Below are 14,717 nucleotides of genomic sequence, written 5' to 3' on the forward strand. Positions count from 1 at the left end.
GTGAGACAGACAGACAGGCAGAGGCAGACAGTGAGACAGACAGACAGTGAGACAGACAGTTAGTGAGACAGACAGTGAGACAGACAGGCAGAGACAGACAGACAGGCAGTGAGACAGACAGACAGGCAGAGGCAGACAGTGAGACAGACAGACAGTGAGACAGACAGTTAGTGAGACAGACAGTGAGACAGACAGGCAGAGACAGACAGACAGACAGTGAGACAGACAGGCAGAGACAGACAGGCAGTCAGTGAGACAGACAGACAGGCAGAGGCAGACAGTGAGACAGACAGACAATGAGACAGACAGTTAGTGAGACAGACAGACAGTGAGACAGACAGACAATGAGACAGACAGTTAGTGAAACAGACAGACAGTGAGACAGACAGACAGGAGTTGTTCCCTGCTCTACTACACACTCCACACTGTCTCTGGCTGATGTTATGGAGATGATGTGCACTGGTCATGAGGGGAAGTCGATGAGGACGTGTCTTACTAAAAGTGTGTTTAGTTTAGATACAGATGTTCCAGATGTTTTCACACGTGCCTTTAATAACAACTGTTTGTTTGTTTGTTTATTATCAGAAACCAGATAAAGTGTTTTCATTTAAATAACAGATCTCCTGTTATTTCTGTTTTATATTCAAATGATTTCTAACTTGCTAATAAAGCCTGTCAGTGTTTAATACAGTATATTGTACTGTACTTAATAGCGTCTCATGTGTTGTCATATAAGTCTTTATAACGTTTAATAGTGTACACAAACAAGCTAACGTGAGCCATTAACTTCCGTTCAGCCATTAACTTCCGTTACGTAAAAGTCTCCTTTCGCGTCATTTCCGTACATGAAGCTACTGAGCTACAATTATATTTACAGATTTAAATATAACCTTCTGAAAATTATAAATAATATAATAATTATTACATAAGATAAGAATTATTAAATACAAAATACAAAAAACAACATGAATTATTAATTACATGATAATTACAACAGTAACACTTTGAAATGTATATAATATATAATATATACACGTTGATTGCAAACCCGCTGTGCAAACTTTATATTTTAGTTATTATTAATATATATTTTAATCATATTATATATTTTTAAATTCTTTATAAAAAAATACTTAAAACTAACTAAACGCGGAAGTCCGTACATTTACACAGTAAAGCAAAATAAAAGTCTACGCCGTGAAAGTATTAGTATTAAAACGAAACGTTGTTGGAGAAACGAATAATAATACATTAAAACAAACAAACAAACAACAAACAAACAAAAAAAACAACAACAACCCCACAGCACCGAAATGCTACTTCCGGTTGATGAAGCTCAAAGGCCAGCTTTTCCTAAATGACGTCATTGACCCCGCCCCTTTTCCAGAAGTCATGGGTGGGGCCAAAACAAAGGGCAGGACAAGGAGCCATGATGGGAGGTTAGTGTCAACATGAGCACTTTTTAGCTCAAATTATTACACTTCAGCTCACAGACAGTGATTATTAGTGTATTTAATCTTATTCTGTGATGTTTATGTGTTTAAAGATCTACTTTAGTGGCTGAATGAACGCTGGAGTGTTAAAGTAAACATAAACTCTATATAAACTCTTTATAAACTCTTTATAAACTCTACATAAACTCAGTTTTTCTGAATAGAACATTTAACAATTAAACCATTGTTCATTTTTTATCAGTAACAGACAAGATTAATTTTCACTAATAAATAAATAAATCCTCTTATTCATATATTTTCATTCACAACGCGCCCTCTTGTGGCCAAACCCGGAAGTGTAACTTGTTGCATTCTTTTTTTTTACATAAAGTACAAAGCTTACTTTTTTTTTATTTATTTATTTATTTAATTATAGTAACACCAATTACAGTTTCTTATTTATCAACGAATACTTTTGACCTGTTTATAGTTGCATTTAACGTACGATTGTTTAGTGGTAATGAAGTGACTGGACACAAGCGGATTTACACAATCAGATTACTCAGGAAGTTGGACTTGATCAGATAAGTGCAGGGGATGTAAACAAACACAGTGTCTGCTTGTGTGCTCTTTCATCAGCACCAGGGATCGAGCGCTCTCTGGGATTTCGAAGCTTTAAAAAAAAGCCATTTATTTTCAGTTAATTCCTTTTTTTTTCCTCTCTGAATGTCAGACAGCTTCCACGAGCAGTTAAAGGCAGACAGCTGGTTCCTGAAGTCAAACCGGCGCCTGGACACCGAGCTGGTGGATAAAATCATTCTGCAGCTGAACAGAATCTACCCTCAGATCCTCACTGACAAGGAGGCAACCAAGGTGAGACTGTGAGCCAGAAAACGTCCAGAAACACCAGACAGACGTGTGTATGCTGCCTCCAGCACCCAAGGGGGAAGAGAATGCCTGTTGAGGGCGTGGCCCTGACTTTTACGGTGTGTGTGTGTGTGTGTGTGTGTGTGTGTGTTGTACAGTTCAGAGATCTGGACGTACCCACGTGTATGCGACTGTCCGAGCTTCTCACACACCTGCAGGAGAAAGGGGAGGAAGCGTGCCGAGAGTTTTACCGTGCGCTTCACCTGCATGTGGAGGAGGTGTATTTCAGCCTTCCTACACGCCTCCGCCACCGCCGGGGTCAGACACACACACACACACACACACACACACACAGACACACACACTACACTAACTGCTAGAGTACTTACACAGGTCTCATTGCTCACCAGTTAAAATGATCTGCATACATTTTTTATTATTTTTTTGCTTCATATGTGAAAAGGTAACAGAGTTTTACAGTTTCTGAAGGTAATTCAGTATCAGACACACTGATCTGTTCCACAAATACTCAAGTCATGACAAGATCGTGAAACAGTCCCATAACCAGTCCAACACACACACACACACACACACACACACACACACTGTATTTTACATGAAGTCTGAATCATTCACCAGTGAATCGTTTGATTCTGTAGAATCTGCTGATCCGATCCTGAGACCTGCCTCCAGACCTGCTGAGAGACACACGTTAAACCAACAGGGTGAGCATCAGCTCCTTGTCTAACAGGAAGACAAGAAAAAACATGTGCTTCATTCCAGTGTGTATCATCCTGCGTACTTTACTCATCTCTCTCTCTCTCTCTCTCTTTCTCTCCACAGGTCCTCTGTTTTTTCTCAGCTGTTTCAGTGCGGCTGTAGGAGCAGCGTTACTGTATTATTACGGAGGTAAGGGATGAAACACACATTTTACACTCTTTCACCTCTGTTTAGACTGTAATCACTCCATCACACAGAGCAGCGACTCTTTCACTGGTGTTTTAATGCGAGTTTTTCTCTTAGTTCCTTTTCTAAAACTCTGTACACCTTTTGGAGGTCAAAATATAGACATCAGTGACATTTAAACAAAACACAAATGTATTATCTTTATTGACCACGTTGTCCTCTGTGTGTGTGTGTGTGTGTGTGTGTGTGTAGATGTGAAGGCAGCGTCGGGTTCGAGCAGCACTCTGGGCTTCGCTGCTCTGAGGATCGGGAGGAAGATCCGTGAGGTTCTGATCTGGTACACAGATGATGGTCTGGGTCGATAACCTCTCACTAATCACACTAACATGACGCTCCGCTTGCCTGCTCACACACGGCAGGGTTAAAGTGCCTTACGTTTTATTATTTTTTTTTTTAAAGGATTGTGTACATACTGTAAATGACACGAGAGAACAAACCCACAGCTGTTTAAATCGTTTCTCCTTTTGCTTAAGGTTTAATATTTTCCACTACAAAGTCAGATCTGTGTGAGTGAGTGTGAGTGAGTGAGTGAGTGTGTGTGTGTTTACACTGACAGCCTCTGGAAATGGTTTAATGTTAGAGCTGAGGAAGCACTGCGTCTCTCCACCATGGGACCGAACCTGTCAGAGCCTTACAGAAGTGTGTGTATTCCCCGGGACGTCCATCTGCACTAATCTGATGTGTAAATGTGTTGGTGTTAAAGGCACAGAGAAGCTGACGAAGCTCCAGAATGAGCTGCTGCTGTGGAAATGTGACGTAATCAGACCGACATGATCAAAATATCAGTGTGTTTTATCGTAGAAGCTTTAAACGGTCGCTTTAAACATGAGCACTAGCTGATCTACACTCCAGGTGTGTTAGTGACCCTGCGTTCACTGGCACTGTTACATAAACACACCTCATGCTCCACTGGGACCAGTGTGAGTGTAGAGACGTCCTGTGTAGAGGTGGGGATGTGGTAGCTCAGTGGTTAAGGTGTTGGGCTACTGATTGGAAGGTCATGAGTTCAAACCCCAGGTCCACCAAGCTGCCACTGCTGGGCCCCTGAGCAAGGCCCTTAACCCTCAGTTGCTCAGTTGTAAGTCACTCTGGATAAGGTGCTAAGTCTGCTAAATGCTGTAAATGTAAATGTCCTACAACACAGAGACGCTGTTTGGATCTTAATCTTCAGCCGCAGCCACGTTACAGACTCTGAGCTTGTTAAAGTGAACGCGGCCTCAGGTGTCTACAGTAAACCATCATCAGGGGCAACCACACGGGGGCGCCATCAGGGCACTTTTAACTTACAACCACACTAAAACGGTGTGTGCTTTAGAATAGACTTTATAAAACAAAGGTGTTCCAGCTAGAACACTAACACGGCCATCTTAATGTCATCAGAGCAGAGATGCAGCGCTTCATTACTGCAGACTGGACTGGAGGCATTTTATCAAGTTGGAGCTTTTACGTAAACCTTTATATTTTTAGAAACCTTTATTCTGACTCTAATGCATTTCGGTTCAATGCTAAAGCTGTATACAGCAGTCACACGGTGTGACACGGTGCCTTGTGAGAGAAAACAATAAACCATCCAAACATCTGTGTTTTAGAATTTTTATGTTTTTAAAGACTTTTAGTAAAAAAAAGAGAAACTACAAAGTGTTGTAACAATCATATTAAAGTAAATACAATAAAGTGTACTGATATATACTGGCTTTCTTTATATTCTCACACACACACACACACACACACACACACACACACACACACACACACACACTTTACAGAAAAATAAAACATTCTTCAGCCACACTGTTGCACAGAGGAGCTGAAATAAAGGCAGTAGGATATTAAAGATGTCTCCTGACCACTAGATGGCTCTCTAACTTTAGTCTTCAGCATTAATTATAACACATAGACATATACACTAGATGTCGCCTTGGTTACGGCAGTACATTAGAACGAATGCGTCAACAGAGCCGCCATCTTGGTACAGGGGACCAACTCCTCAATGCATTAGCGTCAATGTAGGCAAAGGGAAATAAAATCACCATAAATCATCATGAATGCGATTTTCTAGTTGTTTTTGGTTCGTTTCAAAGGTCAGACATGTATTTATCATTAAGTCCAGAGAAAAATGAAGGTTTTGATATTAAGATAATCTACTTTTTCACAATATAATGCATAGCGCTAGTAGGTGTAAGTTTATTACTTACATTCTTCCACTTGAGTAAACTTCATATGAACAATCACTACTTACCTTATAGCCTACTGCATGTAACACTGCTACAATGGTGTGACTATACATGTTCATTTAAACATTTAAATTGGATTGGTTTATTAAATATGATACACAAATTTGAGAGGAACATAATGTGAAAGTTAGATAGTTGAGGTGCCAAAGACCGTTCAGTCTTTTCTTTATTCCTGTCCCACAATACTTTTGCCACATTAAATAATTATGTACTAAAGTCACATAAACCAAAAAAAACCAACAACAAAGTTTGACTCTGAGGCTGAAATTGTGTGCTTTCTGCTTTAGATTCGGATTATTTTATTTAATACCATGTCAGCAATCAAAGCTATTTTCATGGCAAAAATTCAATTACAAAAACACAAATATCATATAAATACAGTAAAAACCAAACAAATATAAACAGCAAGTCATGTTATACAATTTTTTTTAATTAACATACGATAACACACTGCTGCCTGAGTCACCTCAGACTTGCTCGTTAGGGATAAATACCTACACATTGTGAACTAAATATATCTAATATTAATCATGAATTTTGTATCAAATAATTCTTTATAATAACCTTTTGTTCTATGTTGATGTTCTGTAAAGCTGCTTTGAGACGATGTCAATTGTAAAAAGCGATATACAAATAAACTTGAATTGAAATCGAATTGATAAAAAATCCTTTTCAGACATAATGTCATTAAATATGTCCTTAAGTGAAGTAAGTTGATATAAGAGCATTCTGCTTGTGTTAAGTCCAGGACAATCTAATAAAATATGTGACAGATAAGGAAATCTTACAGAACATACATAAAGTTTGGTCTTTTAACCTTTAAGCAAAAAAGCATGGGGTCAATTTTTAATGTCCTTATTAAGAGCTTCGGAATCTACAAACATTGTCGGTTTTCCTAACTGTTACAAACTAATGGGTAACTAGCATGGATTAGCTGTGTTCGTTAACCAAGGACTAAAACAAACCAACGGAACCAGAAATATAATTTCCTAACATTCAGTATCATAAAACACATTCTCACTTGTGTAATGTAATCCCTTGCTGTCTGGTTTTTAGATTGCGTTCATTTAAACAACCAAACGCAGCACAGAAGTCCAGCAGCATCATTTAGGACCCCAAGGTGACATCTAGGTGTAGATATCCATGTATATAACACAGTGTCTCAGTCAGCTCTCTAGCGCCCTACCTGGTGAGTCAGTGTATTGTGTAGAGTTCAGACTGCTCAGGTCTCTGCAGTGACACTTATAGCTCATCTCAATATCTACTAGTGCATTGTTTTAATCGTTAAACTCTTTACAGTCATTAGACCCAAACAAACCATTAAAAAAACGTACAATAAAGATAAAAAATAACCGACATAAGAAATCATTCAGCAGTGAGCAGTTTACGGCTGTAGACTCAGAGCTGAGGCGAGTCCAGAGGCTTCAGACAATATGATGTCATTTCAACAAAGAGAACACAGAGAGCATTGTGGGATTTAATGTCCGACTCTATGATCAGCGCCCTGACAAGTGAAGAAAGTAGGGAGCTGCTGGAGACGCAGCCAAAGGTCTTTACACAGGCAGCAGTTTGGGGAAGTGAGATCATCATATAAGGTTAAATGAACAATTTGGACAAAAAATAACAAATGAAATAACAACTAAAGACGTACGATTGGCTGCACACGGACACGTCCACCGTTTAAGTTCAGTATTCGTCTTAAAAGGCAAAGTTACAAATAACTCTTCAATACACACTACAAATAACTCTTCAATACACACACACTATATTTATATATATAATTATATACACGCTTTGGTTGGAATAAACATTTTATATGCATTAAAAAAGATAAACATGAGCTGTGTGTATCTGAGCTGGAGTTAAGAACAACGTGGAGAATCAGGCAGGAGTACTAAAGCAGAATAATACATAAAGGTACGCAGGTGTGTGTGTGTGTGTGTGTTGCCGTCCTGAGTTTATGGGTTTAAATAAACTCGTCAGGTCTTTGTGGAGTCAGAAAATGTTACAGGCCACAGTGTCATTGCTGAAGCTCTCAGCGGAGTCTAAACTCGGTCTGTGGTGAAATCCGGTCTGTTGATGTCTCTTTTCTAACTGCTTCCAAATCTTCTCCCTTACACTGCTGTGAATCGTTTGCAAATGCTACATTAATGCTGATAATCGATTCATGAATCACATGCTCGGGTGTGTGCTCCGTTCCTATGGCTGTGATGAAGGTCAGTGTGAATATCAGTACACATGGTGTAACCCTTTATCAGCTCATCCTGAACATACAGGTGTTTATTAAAACTTATTAACACTATAATACACTACATGCATTTCAGTAGAACAAGAAAAAGTGTGGGTGAATTTTTTAAACCCAGGCAGCATTTGGTGTCATTAATAATCGATCCCACACACACACGTGGACACACGTGGTCACGTGAAAGATGAAACCGGGGAAATTTCAGCAGACGTTTGTACGGAATCCTGGTGGTGGTGTTTGTTTCTTGCACTCGGCGATAATCCACACACTCGTACAGTCAGGAGGAACGCAGCAGGTCCTGGTGATGGTGAAAACTTCCCCATAGAGATCCCAGAGCCCCAATGGCTCTCTAGTTCTCTTACAGCTCAGACCTGAGAGGGATTATCATGCTGGAATCAGTCTCAGAGGATCTCAAAACACAACACTGAGGTTTTTTGTTTTTAACCCATTCACGTTTCTTTCTGCTTGGTTGTTTTTATAACACCGGAGTTACGTGATGAGGGACCTGCTCCTCACCCTGATGCTGGTACTGTGGACCATCTCTCCACATCTTCTCAACCTACAGTTTGATTGTGTTCAGATCTGATAACTTGAAGATGGCTTTTGGTCACTTTAGCTCCACCCCTGACATCTCAGCTTATTTAAATATTGAGCGAATTACACGTAAGCATTACGACCTAAACAACGATCCAAAGCATGTAAATGATGCTGAGCACAGGTTCAGATGTTCTCCCTGATCCAGCTGAAGTCTGACCTGCTGCATCACTGTGACTTTCTAAACCACACAAACCCGGTCAGCTTGCAGCAGGTGTTTCCCAGCACTGGGCTTTAAAGCTGACAGATTAATAAGGTCACGTTAACCAGGAGGTGAGTTACACCAGTAATGCTTGGACCCCTATGATCGCTGCTTGTGGCTTTACTCGTTCTTTTTTTCTTTGAATTTTAATAACTCTTATCATGGCCCAATTCATCTGTCCTTTAAAAACAATATTCGTTTATTTCTAACAGTGTATAGAGTGTTTGTACAAAATGGCTGAGTGGAACTACACAAATCAGCTGAAGATCATCAGTCCTGTTCCTGTAGTGCTGTGTTAAGACATCACACATCTGGAGTAAAACATGTGGCATTCACAAGCGCAGGGGTGTGCACTCTCACGTTGTGTGTTTATGTTTACTGTGTGGCTCTGAGTGTCGGTGTGTGTTACCGTGTACCTGATTTGTGTGTGTGTGTGTTCTCGGTGTCGCTCACACGCCCGTGTTGGGTCTCTGCACACCGAACGCTGTGATGAAGATGTTCACGACGACGATGATGAAGACCAGGGCTGTGGAGATGTTTTCCAGAACGTTCAGGTGGTAGTGTTTACTTTCATCGTTCAGATTCCACTTCACTAAACAACGACGACAAAAGACACAGAAGAGATTTAACAAACACCCATAACAATAAAAAGGTGACATGTTTCTTGGGTTTTCTTGTTTCTAAAGTGATTTAGTTTTATTTAGTTTAGAAACACGGAGACATAAAATATGGAAAAAACATCTGTCTGTGTGTGTGTATGTCTGGGTGTGTAGGTATGTGTGTGAATCTGTGTGTATGTGTGTATCTGTCTAGCTGTGTGTATCTGTCTGTGTGAGTGTATGTGTGTGTATCTGTGTGTGATTCTGTGTGTGTGTGTATCTGTCTATCTGTGTGTGCATCTATCTGTGTGTGAGTGTATGTCTGGGTGTGCATGTGTGTGTATCTGTCTGTCTGTCTGTCTGGTGTATGTGTGTGTGTGTGTATCTGTCTGTGTGTGTGTGTGTGTGTATCTGTCTCTGTGTGTGCATCTATCTGTGTGTGAGTGAATGTCTGGGTGTGTATGTATGTCTGTCTGTCTGTCTGGGTGTGTATGTGTGTGTATCTGTCTGTGTGAGTGTATGTGTGTGTATCCGTGTGTGTGATTTTGTGTGTGTGTGTGTATCTGTCTATCTGTGTGTGTGTATGTCTGGGTATGTATGTATGTCTGTCTGTCTGGTGTATGTGTGTGTGTATCTGTGTGTGTCTGTGTGTGAATCTATGTGTGTGTATCTGTCTATCTGTGTGTGTATTTGTGTGTGTGTATCTGTGTGTATCTGTCTGTGTGTGTGTATGTATGTGTATCTGTCTGTCTGTCTGGTGTATGTATCTGTGTGTGTATCTGGCTGTGTGTGTATTTGTGTGTGTGTATCTGTGTGTGTCTCACCGATGAATATGAGTAAAACGCCGACAATGACCTGCAGTGTGATTGAGATACTGATGAGTGTGATCAGTGGGATGTAGAAGGTGAACTCGGGGCCCTGCTCCATCACGGCCTTCAGCTGAGACGCGTTAGCCATCAGCAGTGCTACGTCCAGCATGCTCTCCGCCGCGCTCTTCTTATTAGCATAGTGGTTCATGTTGAGTGGGCGCGAGAGCCTTCTTCTACTGTGTCCATGCATCACAGTCTGAACACACACACACACACACACACACACACAGAAATACTGTTATTACAGCATCCTGAGCCTGTGTGATGAACAGTAATTATACTGGGATAAATAGAGCATCACTGAGGAAATGATGTGAGACACACACACTGGTGTTATCTAAGTCACTTAACATCTGGACCACTGAATACACGACGCCCAACACACTCCATGTCCATCACACACAGTTTCAACAGCTTCTCCTTCTCCTGAAGCGTGCGTGATGATTGACGTGGTGAGGTTTTCTCTCAGGAGATGTTTGTGTATGCTGTGTGAAGGAGTCTCCAGTGTCAGCGCTCTCTGACGTATGGCAGGAACTTTAGGTTTCCTCACATCTTCAGGACAGAAGAGTTTACACTTCTTTATTATTTATCTTTAAAGGGAACCTGGTGAGGGAACCAGTGTTCAGAACTGCTACCTTCTGCTACTTTGAAAGCTTTCACTGTTCTGAGATCAGTGTGAAATTCCAGCTACAGGACGCTGTGTGTTTTTTTCCCCACAAAGGAAATGAGTTCAGGGTTTTTCAGCAAGAGAACGTTTCCTTCCTGGTGTTTTACACTCATGGTGGACTTCTCTGTTTCTCTCCTCTCTAAGACAATAATAAGAAATAACCTTGGTGTCCTTAGTGACGGAGAATCTGGAGCTTTACGAATCACATAAACACTAAGTTCACTTGCTGTGCCCTTTTTTTAATCTGTAAATTGTTAAGATTTATTATTGTCTTAATATTACTATTAGAAATGGCAGGAAGTGCTGGTTCAGGAAGTGTGTTTATTCTCTGTGGCCACAGCAAGTGGGGTTAAAAGTGTGTGACATGGGGTTAAAAACAACTTGGGCTAAAAACAGCTGGACAGCTGTGTGGAGTTTGAGTTAACATGAGGAAGAGAATGTATTGGAACACGACCTCATCTGTGTTTAGGAAACTTCAGCAGACTGAAACTTTGTCCTGTGTGTGTGTGTGTGTGCAGGGCAGTCGGGTGGAGTCTCTGTACAACACAACAGCCCTTGTGTGAGACGGCAGAAAAAGACAGATAGACTCAACACATCATCACACACACACACACACACACGCACACACACACCATACCACACACACAATCGCAAAAACACACACACCACACACCATCTCACACGCACTACACCACACACAAACAAACTCGCCCACACACACACTCATGCAGACTTCACTGACACACACACACACCTCACGCACTCGTCCGCACACACACACACACACCACACACAGACAAACACACACACATCCAGACATCTCTGACAGATTAATTCATATCTGGAGGATGCAGACTGTGTTCTGTCCATCTCTATCCTCATATCAGGCTTCTCTCACACAGGCTTCTCTCACACAGGCTTCTCTCACACAGGCTTCTCTCACACAGGCTTCTCTCACACATCTCTTTCTCTCTAGCTCACTTGTTCCCTTTCTTCAGAGCAAAACAATTCAGGAAATGCATGTGCAGGTGTGTTTCTGTGAAAAGTGGAACTACAGAGACGTTTGTATACAACACACCACACTTCATGTTTTTCACCACCTTTGTGTTCAATCCTCCTGACACCACGGTATCATGTAAGAGTATAACGCTGCCGGTGAGTAGAATAAAACATCACCAGACATCTTCCTGGAGCAGTATCTGTATTAGAGCTGCACGATATGTTGTTTACTCCAGTCAAGTGGATATATATATATATATATATATATATATATATACACACAGGTCAAGTTCCTCTTATCATCCAACGGCATTTTCAATCCTTATAATGCCTCAGCCATCCCATGGCACAACTCATACTCTCTTACTCTCTAAACAGTCATCTGTGAGCTCATACATGCAGTACAGCATGGATATCACCAGGAGGTTCAACTCTAGCTGGAACAACCCAGAGCTTAACGTTCTTAAAAAACACAGAGATTTACCTTAATTGTGTTCCTCATATGAGATCTCATATAATTCTGTCATCTTTTAAAATGAATTAATTCTGTTTTGTAAAAAAGAGCTGGAACACTAGGTTGATGGCGTATTGTGCATAATAATAAACTGATTCTCAGTGACTGTCACTTCCTCTTGTATAGATGTTAGTAAGCTGAACCTCTTCAGACCCTTCGTGAGATTAATAAGTGTCAGAATGAACAAACTTTCACATGACCTCAGACTAGAAAGCGCAGTAAGCAGAAGCACAGAACTAAGAGTAAGAACCACATGTCAGTCTTTCCACAGTAACTTCACTACGGTTTTTTCTGAAGGTTAAACTCATGCTGACGGTGAGGAGGGAAAGTTGAGGGATTTCTACTATTTCAACATTAACTCCTCAGTCATTCCGAGTCAGCTGAGAGGAATTTTTCTACTTTCTGTGGCTTTTGATTCACATTAAACATACAGTCTGTCAATCATTCTCAGGTGTCCTGAGAGGAGCCAAATGAGAGCAGAAACATGAGCAGATGGACATCCCACAAGCCTAGCTTTAGTTTCCAGTCGTCCTTTACATCTTCTCTTAAATCACCTTTTCAGCTCAGTTCTGTTAGAGCACAATGTGTACTGATCGTATATGTTACTGTTTATACTGGTGCAATACACTATGAATGAACTTACACCTCAGTGGAGAGTCTGACACTAAATTCTAACCTAACTTTTTCCAGGGTTAGTTTGGGCGTCACCACAGAAGTGGTCAAAACCGCAACATAGCACAAAAAGAAAGCTGTCAAAGCTGTATTTGAAGCATCTGAAAAACTTTGAAACGATGAAAGAGTTCCTACTGGGCTTCACTTTGTATGCCTTTGTACAAGTGACTGTGTTTCCAGTGACGCATATGTGAAGTCGATCAAATTAGCAGATGACATTACTGTTATCGGTCTCTTACCATGAGTCAAAATATCACCAGGAGGTTCAACATCTAGACTGATGGTGTAGCTGGAACAACCCAGAGCTCAACGTTGTTAAAAAAACACAGCGATGCACATTAATTGTGTCCTGGGAACAACAGGATCTCACACGAGAGGTGTACACATCAACCATCAACAAGAAAGCTCAGCGAAGGATGCACTTCTTACCACATCTGGCAAAGCTCCATCGACGTGAGGCTAAACGGGTGCGATTGTATGCTACAGCTACAGATTTCATCTTTCTGACTGGCATCACTATCTGGTTTGGTGGAGCCTTCTCCAGTAAGAAGATGAAGCTGTGACACACTAAGACCTCTGGGAAAATCCTCACCTGCATCACATTCGAAGATCTGCTCATTACCAGGACAAAGAGCTGAGCGGAGAAAGTGATTCCAAAACTGTACACCACTGAAACACCTTCTAACCTCTGCCACTTTCTCTTATTAAACAGGCTGCTGGGTGGCTTATGGGGTCACCACATCACTCACCTGTCAGGACCAAACAATCTCACAATAACATTCAGTAGAAATAACTAACTGTATTCTTGGTTCCTGCATTAGACACATGAACATGATTATTATCATCATTATCACCATCCTTATTAGTAGTAGTAGGTATTAATATTTATTAATTATATTTTTGTTTATATTGTTATTAAAATATGATGCCTGGCTATTATTATTTATTGTCTATCATAATTCTAGCACTTTCTGCTGCTGTTGTAACACTTGGACATTAGGATGTAAATGTACATGTGGAGTTACACGATTCTGAAGATAAACTCCTCTCTAGTTCCTCCCACATTACCAGACAACTACGTCCTGCGGCTATTCATTCTTAGTTCACGTCATTAATTCCTGTCTTGATTCACAACACAAGCTGAATTTGATAAATGCAAAAGAGAAAGAAAGTTTAGTTCAGATCTATATTATTAATTATACACCATGTGAAGGAACTACAGCAAAGAATTTAGACACAGTTTTGTTGTAGTAAATAACAACAACAACAACAACAATAAAAATAATAACAACAATAACAATAAAAATAACAACAATAATTACTAGGACACAATTGTCAAACTTTTTGTTCTTGTTCCACAATAAGAGCGCTATCTGGTTACTGTAACTATAGCAACAAACACACACACACACACACACACACACACACACACACACACACACAGTGCACATGTGAGACTTAAACAAGGAAATAAATGTGTAGTTTAAAGTGAAACTCGTTCTATAATCGTTAATATTTGTTCTACACACTGACCGGAAGTAACAGCGACCGGTTTGTCTGATAAAACACCGCGTTTTGTTACAACACACTTCACGTGTGAGGACTGAGTGTAACAGAGGACACGTTCGTTACTGTAACGTGGTTACTGCGTGACCTAAAACAGTTACTAACCTCTCCGTCTCGTCTGTGTCTGTCGGCATCTTTGTTCAGTTCCACTGCTTCAGACGCCATGACCGCCCTGTGTGTGTGTGTGTGCGGCTATGTGTGTGTGCGGCTGTGTGTGTGCCTGCGGCTGTGTGTGTGTATGCGGCTGTGTGTGTGTATGCGGCTATGTGTGTGTGCGTGCGGCTGTGTGT

The 14,717-nt window shown here is 40.7% G+C and overlaps 3 protein-coding genes across 4 annotated transcripts in view; 2 read left to right on the forward strand and 1 right to left on the reverse strand.

The window, feature by feature from the left end:
- Nucleotides 1-690, forward strand: part of LOC132837887 (protein bicaudal D homolog 2-like) — an 11,592-nt gene extending 10,902 nt beyond the window's left edge. Inside the window, exon 9 of the mRNA XM_060857846.1 lies at nucleotides 1-690. This exon is cut by the window's left edge and continues 1,564 nt beyond it. The gene's annotated coding sequence lies outside the window, so the exon portion shown is untranslated.
- Nucleotides 691-1,392: 702 nt separating this feature from the next.
- card19 (caspase recruitment domain family, member 19) lies at nucleotides 1,393-4,945 on the forward strand. 2 transcript variants are annotated; one of them, XM_060858587.1, is made up of 6 exons: nucleotides 1,393-1,439; nucleotides 2,167-2,306; nucleotides 2,459-2,618; nucleotides 2,960-3,025; nucleotides 3,144-3,209; nucleotides 3,459-4,945. In XM_060858587.1, exons 1-6 carry the CDS (start codon nucleotides 1,430-1,432, stop codon nucleotides 3,569-3,571), a joined length of 555 nt encoding a protein of 184 aa, XP_060714570.1. In that variant the 5' UTR covers nucleotides 1,393-1,429; the 3' UTR covers nucleotides 3,572-4,945. The 2 variants fall into 2 exon arrangements, with proteins under 2 accessions (XP_060714570.1, XP_060714571.1); XM_060858588.1 differs by lacking the exon at nucleotides 1,393-1,439 and having other exon boundaries at nucleotides 2,160-2,306.
- Nucleotides 4,946-5,773: 828 nt separating this feature from the next.
- ninj1 (ninjurin 1) lies at nucleotides 5,774-14,697 on the reverse strand. The gene is made up of 4 exons (XM_060858631.1): nucleotides 14,533-14,697; nucleotides 9,965-10,205; nucleotides 8,958-9,133; nucleotides 5,774-8,116 (listed from the first exon to the last, which is right to left on the reverse strand). The coding sequence occupies exons 1-3, from the start codon at nucleotides 14,590-14,592 to the stop codon at nucleotides 8,991-8,993; spliced, it is 444 nt and encodes a 147-aa protein (XP_060714614.1). The 5' UTR covers nucleotides 14,593-14,697; the 3' UTR covers nucleotides 5,774-8,116; nucleotides 8,958-8,990.
- Nucleotides 14,698-14,717: the final 20 nt, after the last annotated feature.

This window comes from Tachysurus vachellii, chromosome 22 (assembly GCF_030014155.1).
Source record: "Tachysurus vachellii isolate PV-2020 chromosome 22, HZAU_Pvac_v1, whole genome shotgun sequence".
In the NCBI taxonomy this organism is placed as follows: domain Eukaryota; kingdom Metazoa; phylum Chordata; class Actinopteri; order Siluriformes; family Bagridae; genus Tachysurus; species Tachysurus vachellii.